This window comes from Camelus dromedarius, chromosome 3 (genome assembly GCF_036321535.1).
Source record: "Camelus dromedarius isolate mCamDro1 chromosome 3, mCamDro1.pat, whole genome shotgun sequence".
Lineage (NCBI taxonomy): Eukaryota > Metazoa > Chordata > Mammalia > Artiodactyla > Camelidae > Camelus > Camelus dromedarius.
Genome location: NC_087438.1, coordinates 58,424,513 through 58,444,514, shown reverse-complemented (window position 1 = coordinate 58,444,514; position 20,002 = coordinate 58,424,513). Strand labels below are relative to the sequence as shown.

Below are 20,002 nucleotides of genomic sequence, written 5' to 3'. Positions count from 1 at the left end.
CTCTGCTACCATGAAGGAAGCCAGTTTGTGAGAAGAATACAGTACACACAAAGGCAGGCAGAGCAGAATGATGAAAAGAAAAAGAGCCAGAGGTCTGACCCAACCATATCTGAAGGCCAAGATTCCCATGCTGTTAAGGGAGAGGGAAAAAGTCTTAAATCCTATCTCGCTCAAACTTTTTTTGCTTGTTTTTTTGGAACAGCTGTCTTTATGAGATATTAGGAAGTACTAAGATAAAAAAGAGGGAGAGAATTAAGGTCAAACGAATTCATGAAATACTTCTGTTATACTCCCCTCTTAGTGATTCACCATATAAACATTGGCTAAACCTTCAAAATGCCCCACTGTAAGGAAAATTATTTGTTCAGTTCAGCATTTCCCAAACCTATTTGACCGTATAAAAAATTGACTGTTCACAAATAACACTAACATGATCTAACACAGTCTGAAAAAAGAAATGACAAGGTTATATGCTCTAAAGACATTTCTCTTGAATTCTTCCCAACTTAAATAGAGTAAAACTAGATTTGCCTAGTAGAAATGCCATCCCGCAGCAGAAAAATTTAAGTTGTAAAAACATTTGTTTTAATTGCCTTGTGTTTTACTAATCATAACAGTAGGTAATAAAAGTGCTAGGTCTATCTAAAAAGACACTGGAATGGATCATTGATAATACTAATGATGAAAGATAAAGGCTTACAAAAAAGATAGATGTAATCAACAGTTGAATTTGCCTTCTGATGTTCAGAAGTTAGCTTTAGTTTATACGTTTACATTTATTTAAAAAACTGTAACATTAATGTAAGAAAAAAGGTTTTAATTCCACATCTGAAATGCTCTCCTCTTTCCTACTGAAACAGTTGTTTTTATACTACAATTGTTTCTTAATGTCAAATTTCTCAGGAATCAAGTTAATAGTATAACTGAGTGTCTCTAGTATCAGATGCACTGAGTTCACACAGAATTATAAAATAGGGGAAAGATGACAAGACTCAAAGTAAGTCACTCAGACTGGTGGTAGGTGCATGGAGGAAACACACTGCATACAGATCAAGTCTTGTAAGAGGAGATGCCATCCCAAGATTTCTGTGTAATACAGTGGAAATTCAGAGGCGGAAAGAAAAAAGAAAGCAATTTCTTACCTGCCAAAGAGACTATCATGAACAACATAGACAGAACACACGCTGAGATCTATTAATCCTTTTGGTTTTGTAGCTCGTTTTTCACTTTCAAAATAAATAAGTTGGGCATCACTGCCCTCTAAGATAAAATATAAATTTTTCCACCTTTTTCCTTTGCCTGTTAAAAAAAAGATTATTTTCCCTTAGCCAAATAATTAACTGTGAAGTCACATATATTAAAATCATAAAAATTATCATTGCTAAATATAAAAATTAAATATATTTTCATTTTTATTTCAAAGCTTTAGTAACACACCAGTCCTTATAAAACGAGCAATGTCTAATTTATCTGTAGGAAAATACCTTGTTATATTACTTATTTTAATGAATCACAGAGCAAGTGACAAAGGTACCTTAACTATATCTTCAGAGGTTTCATTATGATAAAATCTTTAAAATTCTTGCTTAGCATCAATTCCTTTCCAGTCATAAGGAAAAAACAAAACAAAACAAACAAACACAAAAAAACTCTTTCACTAACCATGGGCCCCTCCAACTCCCTAACATTTCTTAATGCCAAAGTGAGGCAAATATATAAAATAGAAACAGCAATACCAGAATTTGCCAAGTTTTTCTTTTTTTCTCTTAAAGGTCTGGGGTAAGAGAGTGGGGCAAAGAATCAGACACCTTGCACTGGAATTGGCCTCAGGATTTAAAAACATACATGGAAATATTTGTTTCCTAAAACTCTGGACTTACAACTAGACTCTAGATTTCTGAAGGATGCTTAGATAAAAGCTCTAAACAAGGGTCAATTATTAAGAATTTCTTGTGAAAACTTATTAAACACATATCTCAATGATAAGTTTTATGCCCAATATTTATAATGCTTCTATTAAATGTTAACAGTGAAATACTGAAATTGAATCTTTAGTCTTAAAAGTTTACACTTACCCTTTTTTAGAAGATAACCTTTTTTAACAATATTTTTATAAAAAGCATCCTTTGTTTTACGACGAATTGTATTATAAATTTCCTTGCCATCCACTGTATCATTGAGTACTTGTTCTTGATCCTGAATTTTCAAAAATATTAAAATTATGTTATGAATTATTGATGGAGATAAAGTAAAATCTACTAAAATACCAATTAAAAACCAGACTGTGTGTCTGTCTAGACATTAAAAAGTGTCTTAATACTAAAATCTAAAATCATGTAACATCTATTAAGAGATCCTTTGTTTTCCAAAGAAATTCTCAAGAGAGTCCCCTTACCATTTCACAAATACATGGACAACTAATAAGTTAATTTTCAAAATACAGTTTTTTTGTTTTACAGCAACAATGTTTTGAAAACATGAATATGTCCCAGCATAACGGATAGATTAGAACCAATTTAAGCATAAAGCAAACTCATGTTTGCTTATGCACAATTATGTCTGCGAGAAACACTAGGTGAATGCAGAAAACTGCACCCAGCTGAACTGAGATGTGTAAGAATATCCAAAACACACCTCAGATACCTCAGAGCCCGCCCAGCTCACCGAGTGTTAGATGCCATACCCACCATCCACATCTGGTTTAGAACGCGTCTGATCTCAGACAGTCCTCCTCCTACCACTTCCCACCACTCACAGCCCCTCTGATGGCCTCTCCCACAAGTGCAGTGCAGAGTGCCACACTTACTAGTATTTAAGTATTTCTTAACCATTTAGCATGTATAAAGACCATGCTACATATTTACTAGTTTCTTTACGTGTGACTGATGAAGTTGGGGTGTTGTACTCCTAATCCCACTTTTCCCATAATCCTGTGGGTTTTACTGCATGATTTTATGTAACACCATGACTTACAGGAATGGATGTGTCTTAAACTGCAAAATCCCCCCAAATAACGAAAAGAATTATGAAGTCAGGAAGAACAGAAAGAGAAGAGGGCCTTTAGAATGATTATCACCATCAGGGTTCACTGGACTCAGTTTTAGTTTTTCAGTTTCTTTTTTGAGCAGCTCTTACTATTAGCAAGAATTAATATTTTTATGACTTTGTTTTCTTAGAGACTTCATGGGTCCAGTATGCTGAAGAGCAGAGGTTGGCAAACCATATTATATGGGCCAAATCCAACCTACTGCTTGTTTTCGGACAAAGTTTTACTAGAACACAGCCGCCCTCATTCCTTTATATATTGTCTGTGGTTGCTTTCACACTACAAAGGCAGTTTAGTAATTGAGACAGAGACTGAATGGCCCACAAAACCTAAAATATTTACAATCTGGTCATTAACAGAAAAATATGCCAACCCTTGGCCTAGAGGATGATGCAAAAGTGAAATAAATTATCTCTATTGCATCATTCTTTGGGTTTTTAAACTGTGTTGCCAACTATTGCAGCATCTTTCAAAAAAGTATAAAAAGCCATCTTTTTATTTTCACTGAACACAGCTGAAAATTCAGCATTCTTAGTTTTCTGCTCACAACAGCAAATAGAAAAAAACTGACAAAGAAAGATGTCTGACAATTATTAAAAGAGTCAGAGGATGAATGCAAAGAAACAGCAACACTCTGCGATCTATTGTAATGATAAAATTAACTTTGGGAGGGAGGAGGGAACAGCTCAGCAGTAGAGTGTAAGCTTGTTAGCATGCACAAAGTCCTGGGTTCAATCCTCAGTATCTCCATTAAAAAATTTTTTTAATTGTAAAAAACAAATTGATTTTGATGAGCAAAATCTCAGACTATAATTCTTCAGATAGTAATAGCCTTGATGAATTTTCTCAAACTCAAGAATCACTGAGTGAATGATTTATTTCTAGGGGAAAAAAAGGAAACACGGTATTCTCATCTAGTCAGTGACTCAACAGGAAGGACATCATCAAGCAGTTATTTTGTGACAACAATCTAGATTATCCTGTTTCCTTAAAGGAAATAAAGGTTCTTTAAATTTTTAATGATTGTGCACCAAGATTTACTTAATATGATTTGATTTGTAAATGGACAAAGGTACTTTGTATCCAAAGGTTATTGAAAGAAAACATAATGTAGAAGTTTTAAAATACACCATATTGATCACTCTAATTGATGTTTATAAATCTAAAGATAAAAATATTTTACACTTACGGAGCAAAGAAATGGAGCAAAGAAGACTGTACTCTCCAGCAAAATCATGAACCATCAAAGTTTTCAAAAGTATTGCATCTGATGATGCAAAAACAAGAAGAAAAAGAAAGAATAGTAAACTAGAACCCAGAGAAATATATTTAAAATCTGGAATTAGTATTGCATTTTGACAGTCGAGTGTGAGAGGAACCAGAGTAATTATAAGCAAGAAATTGTAAGAGATGTATCTGAAATCTGGAATTAGGATTTACAAAATGGATATATTCCAGGTCCATTCATGACAGAAGATGAACAGTTAGCTTCCATTTCAAGTATGTAAGCCTTTATAACCAAGGGAATATGAACAAAAACTTGAGTTTGCTACATTTAAATTCTTATTAAATTTTCTAATGAAGTTTTTTAAAACATGCTTTTATTCTATAAATTGTTCAGAAAATGACTTAAGAATATAAAAAAATTAGAAAGATACATTGGACCCCGATGATTAATATGACTATTTCCCTAGTTATACAGACTTGTCCTTATCAGTCTTTATTACAGTAGTAATGATATTTGCTACTGGGTGCAGAATGTGGCGTATTTCTAGTTTGTTATTTAAGACAAATTACTACACTAATAGTTGGACTTAAATATCTGATTTCAAGATAATCTATATAGGTCTTTCCTAATTATTTTAAGGTAGGGGCTAATCAACTGAGCTACAACTCCTAAAGGACTCCAACACACTGGAGGACACCACAGGCCAGGACACAGCTTCACTTTCCAATGTCTAACAATTACTGGATGACAGGAGGGAAGGCTTCTCAGCCCAGTCTTTCTGCACAGTTCTGGGGAAGAAAATCTTACCTACTCCCTCCCAAAGGAAGGAGATAATCTGAGTGGTGAGTCTAACCGCCAATGAAGCCAGCTTTTGCACAGAAGTTAGGTACACACACTCATGAAGCTGGACATGGGTTGTAAATCCTGCCTTTGTCACTTAATGGTCAAGAAAACTCCACTGAATAAATTAATTCAATAAATGTTTGCTGAGTGCCAGGTACTGTTCTGGTTCTTGAGATGCATCAGTGAATAAATCAAAGATCCTTACTCTCAAGGAACTTCTATTCCAGTGAAGAAAGGAGATAATAAACACAGTAAATAAGTAAATGTATTATATGGTAATAGGTGGTTAAGTCCTCTACAGGGTAGGGCAAGTAGCAGCATTAAATAAGGTGTATGAGTAGGTCTCAATTGTGAAGCTAATTTTTGAGCAAAATTTGGAAGAAATACAAGAGTGAGGCAACTAGATATTTGAGGAAAAGTCATTTTGGGCAGAGTGAACAGCTGGAGCAAAGATTCTCACGCAGCAAAGACGGTGTACTCTTAAAAAAAGTGGTGAAGCCAGTGTGAGTGCAGATGAGTGGCAGAGAAGGATGATGGAAAAAGAAGAGCTCAGAGGACCACAGGATGCCACTGTAGGGCCTTGCATGCCATGACAAGGACTTTGGCTTTTACTCAGAATGAAATGTGGAAAACCTTTAAGTATTAAACAGACAAGTGAAATGGTCTGACTCACATTTTGCATGGATCCCTCTGACTGTGGTGCAGTGTTAAGAGGGCAAAGCTAGAAATAGGGAGAGGAAGTCAGATTCTGGTGGTCATATTCTAAATACATTTGGAAGGCAGAGCCAGCATGATATTCCTGACAGTTTGGATACAGAGTATAGGAGAGAACAGGAAGAGACAAGGATGACTTGTTGCCTTAAGTAATTAACCTCTCTTGTCTCAGTTTCCCCATCTGTAAAATGGGCACAAGTACAGGGCCAACCTCATCAAATTGTTTAGAAACTTAAATAAATCAATACGTATAAGAAATAGTGCCTAAACATAGTGGTCAAAAAATATTAACTATTTTTACCGTGGGGTGTGTTGACTCAAAAGTATCCTTCTTTTCTTCTAATGTCTGTCTCAAGAAGTGTTAGTGATGCTGAGTAAGCAGCCCTAGCTAGGACTCTGCTCCTTCCCTTCCAGCATCCTACCCTGAGAAGGGATAGGCAGGGTAACCTCGAGGCGGGGGAGATGAGCTGATTCTGCTAGCTCATCACTTTTTCCATTGATAAAAGGATATTACTAGCCTCTGGGTTTTCTAATAGTCAGAATCCTGCTGGGAAGGATTGATAAATTAGGATTCTCAAATATCTACTGTAACCTACTTTTACTCCAGGCCCCAAATAATTGACTTCAAATAGCAATGAATGATTTTCATGAAGTAATCAAATTGCTCTGTTATTAGCATCATTTATTTCTAAAGTATTCAAAGCATTATAGGCACTTTTGCAAGTGACAATAATTTGAAGTTTGTTCGGTTATGGAACTAAACACAAAGAGTGGGGCACTTTTTATATTTGAAGTAATTCTTAAAAACTTTTTAACTTAAGTACAAAAGGTTACTAGATGTCACATGCTACTTATTTTTCTAACTGCAAAAAATAAATTAGAAAATTCTAAGCACACATTCAGGATGGGGAAAATGCATGACAACTTGTATGCAAATAAAACAAACTGTGGACTTAGGAAACAAATTAAAACCATCATTAACTGAAACAGGCAGTGTGAATTAGAATGGAGGATATAGCTATGGGACTGAGTGGCAGGATCTGTCACCTGGAGGTTAAGGCATTTCTGACCCCTATTAAAGAGACTCTCAGCAGCAGTTTCCAGAAAGCACATACCACACTATGTGCTTTAAAACAAAGTTAGTCAGGGTCTACCAGAAGTGCCAACAAAAGTGGTACATCAGTGCTAACTATAGCTATTAGGAAGGTGGCAACGAGGAAGTGAAACTTGAGATGGATCTTAAACTTGCAGTATGTACATAGGCAGAAAAGAATAAACTGACACCAAGAAGCACAAGGAGATGAAGACACCGCAGTGAGAATACGGAGAAAGAGACGTGAGTGTTTCCTGCTGGGGAGGAGATATCCATTCCATTAACACTGACTGAATACCTAATGCCAAGTACTATTCCAGGCACTGGGACTGCAACCCAAAACGCCCGCCTCCTGAACCTTACATTCTAACAGGAAAGCATGAGGAAGTGAAGAAAGACATATTAAAATGTGACAAGATGATGACTCTTAAACTTACATTAAGCGTCAGAATAATGATCCCCCTTCAGCAACAGCAATGAATAGTAGAAACTAACTTGTTAGGAGGAAAACCTTAGAAAAAAACTGCCAAGCTAGAGACACGACAATTCACCGTGCAAACTTAGTTGGGTACCCAAAGCCTCGAACAATATCTTCATCATGTACCTGGAATATCACCACCTCCAATTTCCATCCAGCAAACTCTCAATCACTCTTCTGAAGTACCTTTTTCTATCCTCTGCTACAACCTTTTTTATAACCACACCTCAGAAAATATGAGCAAGAAACAGGCTAATCAGTCACCCTATACATTAAGCAACTGGTATTCAACAGGGCCCTCTTGTTCAGGCCCAGTCCTTCCCATGTTCTGGATTTCAGTCACTCTTGCCCTCCCTAGGACATCAGGTACTGCCACCACCCCAGCCCTCACCCGCCACTGTCCCTCCTCTTTACTACTGGCTTTACCCAGAGTATGCAGACCTGCTCAACACCCTCTCACCATAAAACTACAGGCAAATAAGGAAAGAAAAAGTTTAAACCCCCTTTGACCCTACATCATCTTCTAGCTATCATTTTTTAATTTATTTTCTTTACTTACCAAGCTCACCCAGATAAGCCTGGCTGTGATTTATCCTTGCTGTCTCCACTTTTGCCTCCAACAAACTCACTCCTTGACCCAGTGCAACTTGGCTTCTGTCCCCACCACTGCTTCTATTCTCAAAAAGCCACCAAGGACTTCCTAATTATCTAGAACCAACATAAATAAAAACTAAGAGATTCTCTTTTAATTACTCACTTTCTGAAAGAATCTGAATAATCTGCAGTTTTAAATTTTATCCAATTTTAAATGCATGAATGTGTGTATAAACACACCACCAAAAATGCATTTTAAAATGAAATGTTAATTGTTGCAAAAAGAAAAACAACACTGACCTGCATTGGTACAGGTTCCTTAAGATAATACCCTTCAACAATCTGTTCTTTTCGATAGTGATCTATGATGTCCCCAATGCTGTAAAGATAAAAATTAGTAACACTGACATAATCTGTCTCATAAAATTACAAATCTTAAAAAGACACACAAACCTTGTTAGCAACAATTATCTACTTGCAAGATTTTTCCAAAGTATATAACCTGAATACATTAATAGAAGCTATGATCATTACAGTCACATTATTTTACAAAAGCATAAATGTTCCTAATACTAATTTACAGGTCAAAAATACCCGAGTCCAAGATTCCAATTTTTTCATACACATCCTCTAAGAATCACTGTATGTGAGGAAAGAATTAAAAGCCTACTTTTTTTTTTTCAACAAAAGTATTTGAGAGATAGAGAAAGAGGAATTGACAGAGAAATGGCATTTATTTAGCAACTAGTGAGTTCAGGTAAACTAAAAAGATTTATCATCAAAACATTTACATATTCTGCTTTTAGAATAACCAGATGGAGTTAGGTCATAAAACATATAAATAGCAGGTTAAAACAGAAGCAAATAAAAGAAAGAAAGAAAGACAAGGAGCTTATATGTATCTCATATATAGGATTATTGCTAGAGCAGGAAAAGCTTACTGATGGTTTTGATAAAAAGTACTATAAAATATTCTTAACATTTGGGAAATATTACAAATAAAACTGAAAATAAAATGGCATTATATAATATATTTTAACACGAATTTTAACATGACATGAGTTTTTTAAATAAAAAAAGTTTCTCTATAATCAGTAGACCATTTTAATGTCCTGAATACATAAATCCTAGAATTTTAAACTTTCCTTTAATACACTAGAGGAATTGGTATTTCAGGGACAGCTAGGAAACATTTCTTAAAATAAATCATATTTCATTTACCACTTGATTTTTCTAATGTTCTTCCTAATGACACTATAATCAGAATGTATGTGTCTTTTATCTTTGGAGACACATATACACATACACATATGTATCTCCAAAGATACACACATACATATACACACATGCATATATATGTATCTCTAAAGGTAACATATTTTTGCTATATCACAAAATTAATTTAAACTAAATGTAAGTAATGTACAATGTTATAAAACAAAACAAGACTTGAAAAGCCTAATAAATAAAAAAGCAAGTACGAATGAATATGAACTAAATATCAGAGGCAGAATTTAACATGAGGGGGGTGGGGGGTGAGACAACTACAAAGATATTATCACACACAAAAAAGGAAGGTTTTATATTTTTAAAGGAAAACTATAATACTAAAGAAAAATGAAAATCAGAAAATACATTTGAAGATAGCTAGGTACCACTACAGAGGTGGCAATGTGTTTCAAAGTAAAAGGCACCAAATCTATAAAAGACAATAAATTTCAAAGGTTTCTGGCTCAATATCTGTAAGTGCAATCAACCCTGTGTAGCACCTCAATGTTACAGTATAATTCTTGACCGTGAGCTGGAAGAATAAGACACTTCTGTGGAGGACAGTTCAGATTGCCCAGGAGCAAATTTACAAGCATGTGGCAACCAATCAGATACATTTTTACCAATGACCTGGACTTTTAAGAAGTTTTTTCTTTTTTTTAATTACCCTTTAGTTCATATTCTACCCAGATATACCTAAAGAAAGAAACAGTCAAGGTAGACACAACAAACTAAAATTTCCTACACATTCCAGAAAGGTTCCAGTTATGAAATCAAATTTACATCTCAGAAAATTAAAACATGTTCACTATAAATTTGTAAAATAAATGTACGTTTCTAGAGTTGCTATATCCTGTACTTTCATTTTAGTAATTTACTTAATAAATAAAACTGTGTCTCTCTCTTTTCTTGAACTCTAGATAAATGTTAGCAATCACTTATTTTCTTAATCAAGAGATTAAAGTCCGTTCTGAGTTTTGGGATAGGCTAAGAGTTTACTTAGAGTCTTAAAGGTGAGAAGAAGGAGCCAATAATTACAGATAAGAAATACCAACTTGAGAACAATCCAATTACATGGTAACATTAGTAATAAGTGTCAGGTAACTCTTGAAGAACCCTTTTTTCCTATGAAAATGTCTCACTGGCAAAATAATGTAATATATTTTCTTTGTCTTAGATTAGATGTTCTGTTGTCCTGTAGATAATGTATGGACTTAGAAAATTTGTTGCAAATAACTTATGCACAAATAATCAACAAGTTATAAACACTCCTTTGGAAGGAAACAAATTTTGTTATTAATTTATATTCACATTTGACATTGTCTAAAGAATTCTTGGACAGGACTACTACTAAGTTATATTAAATGTCATAACTTTAAATATTACAAAGTAAGAAACTTTTATACAATTTTGATTCTGATATATTAGCAAGATTTCAACTCTTCTTGCCAAAATTAAAGGTAAGTAAAAATTTCTCACAACTTACCTGTTATAATACCGGCCTCCCATCATAAACTGATTGTTTGGTGTTGGACATATTTTAAATCGCTGAATATTTTCATTGGTCCGAAAATAAAGTGAATAGTCACCAGGAGTATTATCTGACGGCCTCACAAGAAAACTGCAGACTTGACCAACTGTAAAATTTAAGCTGTTAGTTTTATTCCCAAATTATCAAAGTAAAAACAAAAAGTGTTGAGTATTATAATTACAAAATACATTCAAATGTCATAAACACATAAATTTTCACCAGGAACTTGTTTTATAACAAAGACAATTTTAAGACAATTTATTTTTGTATTTTCTGGTTTATGAGTCACAACCACCCATCATGTTGTTTGTCTTTATTACATGAAAATACAGGGCAGAAGTTTGCAAGCAGTGACTTCTGGTTAATAAATTCTATACCTGTCGTAACTTAGAAAGAATACTCTAACTGCAGGTAGGAGATACTACTACATTGTAAATCCCCTTAAGAAGAAAAGTCTAAGAAAGTTGAAGCGAATTTTGCTTAGGAATGCTCTGTACTTAATGAATGCATCTAACATTAAAAAGTCATAACTGTAATAAAATAGTAACAAAAGCTTACAAAGGTAGATTCAAAACAACTTAAATATTTGTGTACCTTATCAAAAGCCAATACATATGAACTATATTTCATTCAAAAGGCATGATCCTAAAAGTCATTCAGAAGCAAATTATCATATATTAAATATTTTCATACTAATTTTAGAAGTCTTTTTGATATCTTCAATTGGCAGTGACTCTTAACACTAAGATGCTTTTTTACCTTTTCTCTGATTACGTCCTAATGACACAGAAAAGATCAGAACTCGATTGCTTTTAGGAGAGCATAATGAACACTTAGAATATCAGGTGTAATTTTTATGTAATTTACTAATAGTTCCAATCATCTAACAAAGGAATTTACTACCAAGTAATTTCATGTTCAATACAAAGAATAGGAAAAACTGCAAAGCTGCATGCAAGTGCTTATGTGTTCTCAGGGAAGAAAAGCACCATATTCTTAAAAGAACACATGACCCAAAGCAAAGAAAAAATAACGTAAGGAAATGAAGTTTAGCTTCTTTTCAATTTACATGACTAAAACAAGAGTGAGTGCCTCAGGTATTTGGTGGTGCAAGTTAAAAACTATAAACTTAGATTCAAAATTCAGTAAATTCACTGAAATAAATATTTTGGTCCCACTCTGATAGCTGACTGCACATCATTTTGGTTGAGCATTTAGCCTCTCTTAGTATCATGTAGCACTATCATGTTCTTTATTTTTAACCTTCTTAACCTATATCCTCAGAATAAAACTGAGTATGTCCTAAACTGCTTCAAATCTTTCAAAAGAGCAAAGCATTAATTACATTAAAATACAATGCCTTACAACTTAAGTAATAGCTCAGATAAGATCTTTAAATAATCAGTAGTTTATTCACTGTATACACTACTGAATTCTGGCTGTTTTTAAAGAAGTAAGACTTTAAATTACAGATTGTGGCTTAAACTTGTCTCAAGTCCTCCTTAAGTGTGGTTTACTGACGAGACACTAGTAGTTAAATTAATTCAGTCTTAAACATTTAGTTAGGATAAATGATGGCAGGACAGTTTTTGTTTTAAAAATAAAGCCACAATACAATTCAACTTTTACACAAGTTATTTGCATATCTCTATAACCATACAATTTAGGAAATGTTAAAATTAATACATTTTAAACAAAGCCCCATTTTATAATTCCTCAAGGGTACAAAGGTAAATGCAAGAACATCTGCTGCACCTGAACAGCAAGAAATGAAAGCAGCATAATATCCCTCCATGGGAGGTTGATAAAAATGTTTGGTATTTATACCACAGAAAGTCTATGGACATTAAAAAGAATGAAAATCTCTACATGCAAATATGGGATGATCTCCCAAAATATATCCTAACATGAAAAAAGTGTGTTGCATGTGGGGAGATAATACATGTAGAGGTGGATATAGATGGTAAGAAAGGAAAACACACACAAACAGGAAATCTGTAGGAACACAGAAAAAAAATAAAACCCTCATGTTTCTGGGGAGGAATACAAGGGCCTGAAGCAGAAGGAAAACACACTTCACTGAATCTTGTACTGCATATATATTTTCAACTAAAAATACCAAAAACCAACAAAAACCCCCATCGATTTTTCTATGCTGAGAAAGAAATTACAATATGCATAAGTAACACTATAGGCAAAATCTGATTGGTTTGCTTTTTTATTCTTTAAATAAGGACATTAGAAAAGTCTAGTAAATATACGAGTACCTGTCATTAGTAAATTGTAAGCTTCTTGTTTGGAAATTTTCCCATGGAACCATCTTAGAAAAAGAACAAATATTAAATATGTAAGTCAAAAGTCTTTTTTGCCATTGTACAAGCAAATCTAAACAACCAACATAATATAGTAAGTTTAATTCACACTGACATAATGAAATAAATGCAATGCAGCTCATCTCATTTCTTCTACATTTATGTTACTACACTTTGTAAACATGCATAATTTGAGCAAAATATAGAAAACTTAGGGACTATCTATTATGAACTACAACTTCCATATTAATTACCTTAAAAGGCAGTAAGATTCTACACTGCATTCAAATACAGTTGAAATGACCATTTTCTACAAACACTAGAACAGGATTTCTATATTCTGGGGGAGAGTTGATCAGATGAGCTTGAAGGCCAACCTTGTATCCTAGAGCTAGAATAAAGGAAAAATAGGGACTTCAAAGGGTGTGGGGGCACAACAAATGGAGTATAGAGAAAAAACTGGCAGTATCCTTTTCCGACAGGATTAGATTTGAGTTTCCTCTTGCAGGCATTTATTACCTATATGTAAAATACTGAAGTAGGATTTATACTTCAAGCATACAATTTGTACCAATAATAGAAAAATGAGTCTCTGATCTTAGGAAGTCCCCATTCTAGTAAGAGAAGTGAACACAAATACTGTATAACTATAAAAACAATGTAGAAAGTATAATAAAGGGCAGTGGTAGGTACACGCTGAGGGCATTTTTGGAGTAACAGAAGGGCACCAATTCTGTAGGATGTGTAAGGAGAGAAGATAATGGAAGACTTCTCAGAAAGAGTGATAAACGAACTAAGTCTTTAAGTAAGAACAGGCATTAACAGAACACAGTGGAGGGGAATTCTGGGCTAGAAAATAGCTTGAGCAAAGGAGAAGAACAGTACTATGCATGTAAAGACCTACAAGCTGGAGGGCAGAACATAAACTAGAAAAAACAAGAGAGAGGACTCGTGAAGACACAAGAGCTAGATCTGAAGATGTTTTCAAGCTCTGCTAAGGTAATCAAGGCAAGAATTCTAAGTGAAAAGGTGATACAGTCAGACAGATACATGTTTCAGGTAGATTATTCCAGCTGTTGGAAGCAAGGATTTGATGAGACTAAAGCATCAAGGAAGGCCAACTTGGAGGTTACTGCTACATCAAGTCCTGATAAGACATGAAGAGGGCCTGAATTAGAATATGGTTGCTTAAGACTGAGAAGAAGGCACAAATCAAGAAATGTTTTAGAAGATTAAAAACAGCAGGACTTGGTACCCGAGTCATGGAAATATGGAGCTGGAAAGGAAAACAGCTAAAGCCATGCCATCTATTTAGTCTCAAAGGGCACTCAGGGATGTTACTGAGGGTGCTTCACTGCCAGTCAACACCTTAAGAGATTAGACGGGGCTGACAAATACATAAAATAAACCAGCAATGCAAATTTAACTTATGCCAAATACCAAATGAGTAAGAATTTATAAAGTTGAGAAAATGGAACAATCACAATGGTATTAGATTTTAAAAAAAGATATGCCAGTGAAAGTGGGATTTATACTTCACACTCTGAGAAAACGGGATATAGCTTTAAATAGTTACTGGCATTTGACCTCTTTTTTTCTCTTTTCTTTTTAAAACAAATCTATGGCATTATTTTAATGAGGGACAAAAATATAGATTTCCAGCTTCTCTTGAAATTCAGGAAGCTTTCCTAACACTTGACTCCCATTCTTTCACATCAATTAGACAAAGCAGTCACCTGACTACAGGCAAACACTTTCTAGTTCTCGACTTGCTACTGTCTTCCCTAATACACAGAGTGAATATTCGTTTCTACTTATCACCACACTTGTAGTGTTATTTTCTTACAATAGGGAGACAGTTCCATGTACCTTCATCTCTATCAAAGACAGAAAATAAAAAGATCAAGATTATTGCGATGTGAGAAAAATGAGAATATATCCACCTGACCCAGTTCATCTGCCTACATTATCTGCATGTCCCCTCCAAGCATTAATTAGAATTTGTAACTCCTCATATAGGTAGTGAGGAGACTTCAAACTAGTACAATCAGCAAGGTGCAGTCTCACTGATGAAGTCTATTCTGCAGCTACATAGAACAATAAGGAACATGAACTCAGAAAATCTCTCATGTGTCGTATTAAGGAGGGATGGGGAACTAAATGCAGTGACTGAAAGTGGAGTATCCAGTTTAATATTTATGCTCTAACGGTTAGAAAACAGAATAAGCAAGCACATGAGAGGCAAGCCTTACATTCCGTCCATAAATGCTGACAGGAAGGTAAGAAAAAAATGTTCCACTGAGAAGAGAAGATGAACAGTTTATTAAAGTAATAAGAGAAACAGAATTGATATTAAGGGTTAAGGTCTTTAAAAGAAAACATACCTACAAATAAATGTCAAGAGGGATGAGGAAGACACTAAAAAAGATCTTCAAGGATATTAATAAAGTGACAGCAAAGCTAAAATACCATGTGGAGTGATCTTCTTCAAGAGGTTACTGATTACAGCTAGTAACTTCTGGAACAGAAGAGAAGAATGTGCCCAACAGTAGGTGCAGTAACAGCTGGTCTTTGAATTAGCCCTTACAAGACATTTAAAATCCGCCTGAAAAAAATTATGAAAACAAAGTCCTTGCAGAATCTTATTAATATGGTAAAGAACCATGATTTTGAGGAAAAGTTCTCTGACTTTAAAAAATAAAGCTGAACCATAAAATACATAAAAGATATGTCAACAAAAACAAAAAATACTATGAATAATTCAATAAGAAAATAAAAAAAATGTGAGGAATTGTGATATTCAAAATGTTATTAATGTACTATTTATTAAAAAGTCTTTAGTCATATAAGAGCTGAATATTAGGTATAGGCCACCTTCATTATCACTAGGTCCTTAAAAAAATATTTAGATCTTTTATCAATTCCTGAGCCAAATAAAAAAAAAATTAAGTTAGCTCAAAAAGTATCAATTTTCTTTTAAAATGTTTTTAGGTCAAAGTTTTCCAATTAGTAAGTTTACAATGTATTTTTTTGCCTTTTAATAATTAACACAAACTCACATTTTGCCTTCATGTGGATCCTCTTCTCGGCCCTAAAGGGGAAGACATTAAGACAGTAATTTATATAATTATTAATCCATTTTTATTAAAAGTAGTAAATCATATCTTCAAACAGAGCAACACTCTGCCCTTTATATTTATTTATGCATATATAAGAAAATTTTTTTTAAAAAAAGAAAGATTTTTCTGTTCACAAAAGGTCTTTCTAAAACTCTTCCTAATTCCTCTTCCCCCCTTTCTGCAAGTACCCTAATTGAGCCCTCTTTCCTCCCCTTCCTTAGACGGTTAATGGGAGCCCAATAATATAATCACTTCTGTGTCCCATCCCAACCCACTACTCCAATCTAGATTCATCAGTTTCAATTGCAATGCCCTGCATTAACAAACAGCAAACAAAATAAACACATTTTAAAAACCAGACCTTTAATACGTCTCTACTGACCACAAATTCGTCAGTGTACCACCTTTACCATAAGACTCAAGTCTCCATTTCCTGCCTCATCCTACCAATTCTCTGTAGGTATCCAGACCATGGTCATAGATCAACTACCTATTTGCTAATCGAAATTCTCCCACCATTGTAGCTTGTTCTTTTGTACTTAGAATGTCCTTTCCACTGACTGCTTCCTACCTGTTAGTTAAAACCTAAATCATCCAGGCAGGATCTATCTCAAATGCTACCTCCTCAGTAAGACACCGAGTCCTTACTTTGAATAGAAAAAAACATCCTTCTTACATCAACTTTCGAACTTGACCTTACTCAATTTGATACTGCTATTATTTAAGACACACTAGGTGTTACTCATTCCATCATCATGGCTATAAGCATCTTAAGTCCTTAGCCATTCTTTGTTAACACCCACTACCACTACAACCAGTAGCACAATAATGGGCATATGGTTTGCACCAAGTATCTGTTGAACTGTAGTCCTAATACCCAGCATAGGACCCAGCATCCAGTTTCTACTGAATCACGAAGGAAATAACAGAAAAATGGACTAAGTGTACAAGGATTTACTTCTCTCAGTTTGGTCCTCTTTCATCAAATATCTAACCAAACTAGAAGTGAGCGCTTACTGAATGCGCTCTATATTACAAAACGCTAAAAAAAACAAAGCAAACAAACAAACAAAAACCATAAAAACAAAACGCATTATTATTGCCCAAAAGGAGTTAAATTCTATAGAAGAGGTTTACACAAATTACTTATATACAATATAATGGAATGTAAGTAACAAAGTGCTATGGAAAATACAAGAGGAAACAATTTAGCCTAAGAAAAGCATAAAAACTGAAAGAAGGGGCGACATCTGAGCTAGAGATGAATCAAATTTCACAAGGCAGTCTATCAGGGCAGGAGTGTCAAGGAAAAGGGAAAAGTATAGGCATAGAGACATTCACTCATTCAACAAACATTTACTGAATGCCTACTAATGCCAGGCATTATTCTGTACAATGGGGCTCCATCACTGAATCAGAGACAAAAGTCCTCATAGAGCTTACATTCTGGAATTAAGACATAATAGTATAAGTGTGCTTGGAGAACAGTAATTCAAATTTCAGAGTGGAAAATTTCTTAAATCCAACCACCAACCAAATGCCCAAAATCTAGACAATCTCCAAATGGCTCTTCAATCTACAAGGAATCACTATGTTCTAATGAAGACTATTATGAAAAATTACTGTAAATATTAGAGTAAAAATTGCTTATAACTCAACTTGGAACTAACTACTAATTCAAAGTATATGACTATACTCGTTTTTAACAGCCGTATCACTGTTAACTCACACTGAGTTGTTAACTTGTTCTTTTCTTTTCTTTCCTTGTATGTTAGGTCGTGTCTCCTCATCTTAAATTGGACTTAGTTTTTTCTGTATTCATTGGATAACTTTCACTTTTCTTATTAAAGTTTATCTTGTTAGATTTGACCCAGAGTTCCAAGAATTTGAGAGAAAAGTTCAACTATACTTTAATTATTTTAAATAATCAGAATAATGGAGGAAGGGGTATTACAGCAAGGGAAAAAATCCAATATAAAAGTTTTAACTAAGAAATTTTATAGTAAAACCAACATAGATAATAAGATTCTTCAATCTGAACACTTCTTGCTCAGACAGAATAGATCTCTCTCCTACTACAGAATATAGAATTCTAACCTAGGAATTAGGAGTTCTAATCATAGCTCTTCCACTAAGGAACTTGTGATCATGAGTATGGAATGTATCATATCATACCATTTCCTCAACTTCCCCCATTTTCCCTCAGTATGTTTTACTTCTACATATCAAGATCTGGCTGCCAGAATAGGCAGACAACAGAATTAATAACAGAGAAAAGTAACTCTCCACTGGAGTCCTCCCGGAACAATACTCAGAGCGCAGGTTTCAGCACACTACCAGGTTCATGGCATAATTTGAAAACAGTAGCTCTGAGGGTTGCAAAAATAAGAGAAAACTATTCCATCCTACTGGGCAAATCCGAACGAGCAGAGTGAATTCCAAAATTGTAATATAACGTTGGATATGTTTTGGTGATACTGAGTATTTTATCTGAAATGTAAATTCTGCTTGAACGCTGACCTTTATCTAAAAATGCACAAACTCGTTTATTCATATTGTGTGGCAAGACTATGTATTTCATGATGACACTGAAAACAAGGGGGAATACTCAACATACAGAACCACGTGATAATATATACGGAGTATAACTAAGTTTTTCGGAGGTTACTAAGAAAATTATACACTATTTGGGAGATAAAGATATGAAAGCAAACATGGGCAACCATCTGAGACTCCACGATCAGTCTGAGGTAGCATCATTTCTGAGGAACACCAAGAAGACTAAAAGGGATACAAATGAGCACAAGTGCTAATACATTTTTAATTCTTAGAAACTCATGAAAACTCTCTGAAAATTGACAGCTACAGATTAAAACATGCTAGCTTGGTTATGCTCTCTACAAACAGCATTTACTAACAGTTCTAATGAAAATTATTTGAACTTATGAATTGAGGTTTTTCATAAAAGAAATGTATTCATAGCTAATTTACCTGATTATCTGATTAATCTCATTTATCTCATTAATCTGAAGTTCCAAAATTTAAAGAAAATATTTAGAATTCCAAGAAGATGAAGAACAAAACTTACCACCTCTTCTACTAGGTCTTCAACAATAAGACCTTGTTCATCTGTTCTTAGATTTGTAACCCACATCCATCCATCTTCTAATTCGTTGTGAACAATGAACATATCTCCTTTTAAGAAACTGAAAATAGCAATCATGAAATTAAAATTAAATAAAAATTGTACACACAAAAATGTAAGTAATCATGTACCACATCACAGAGATAATACAATGTTGGAAAATGCAAGGGATTGAAGTCAAATACCCTAAATTTTTGTCCTTTTTCTGTTGTTATCTACATGTAATACTTTGAAGACACTTAAAAATCTGAATCTTAACTTCTTCATGTGTAAAATGATGTGATAATGGTACCTGCCCTATCTGTATCACTGGATTATTGTTAAATTCAAATTGGAATTTATGTAAATAGTAATTATACATATATCACAGGCTTTGGGGAATATCTCCAAAAAAACTGAACTGAAAAATTTGTTTCAATGTTATTACCCTTTATAGGCTAAATATAAAAACATAAATGTAAAATAAATATAATTACCTCATTCTACATACACAAGATACAGTTACTTTAGAAAAGGTTTATTTCAAATAAGCATAATTAGCCTTATCACACAGATGTCTATGAGACTAAAACTCATAAAAAACATTAGGGTTTCTTAATTCACTGAGATATCCATGGTCCAAAAACTACA

General features: G+C 34.0%; 1 protein-coding gene across 1 annotated transcript in view; it reads right to left on the bottom strand.

The window, feature by feature from the left end:
- Window positions 1–20,002, bottom strand: part of RASA1 (RAS p21 protein activator 1) — a 98,837-nt gene that overhangs the window by 26,523 nt on the left and 52,312 nt on the right. Inside the window, exons 5-11 of the mRNA XM_064482201.1 lie at window positions 19,316–19,433; window positions 16,168–16,199; window positions 13,064–13,116; window positions 10,752–10,902; window positions 8,297–8,375; window positions 2,076–2,196; window positions 1,143–1,299 (exon numbers count right to left, since the gene is read on the bottom strand). Of these exons, the coding sequence (XP_064338271.1) occupies window positions 1,143–1,299; window positions 2,076–2,196; window positions 8,297–8,375; window positions 10,752–10,902; window positions 13,064–13,116; window positions 16,168–16,199; window positions 19,316–19,433 (711 nt within the window). The remainder of the gene's footprint in view (window positions 1–1,142; window positions 1,300–2,075; window positions 2,197–8,296; window positions 8,376–10,751; window positions 10,903–13,063; window positions 13,117–16,167; window positions 16,200–19,315; window positions 19,434–20,002) is intronic.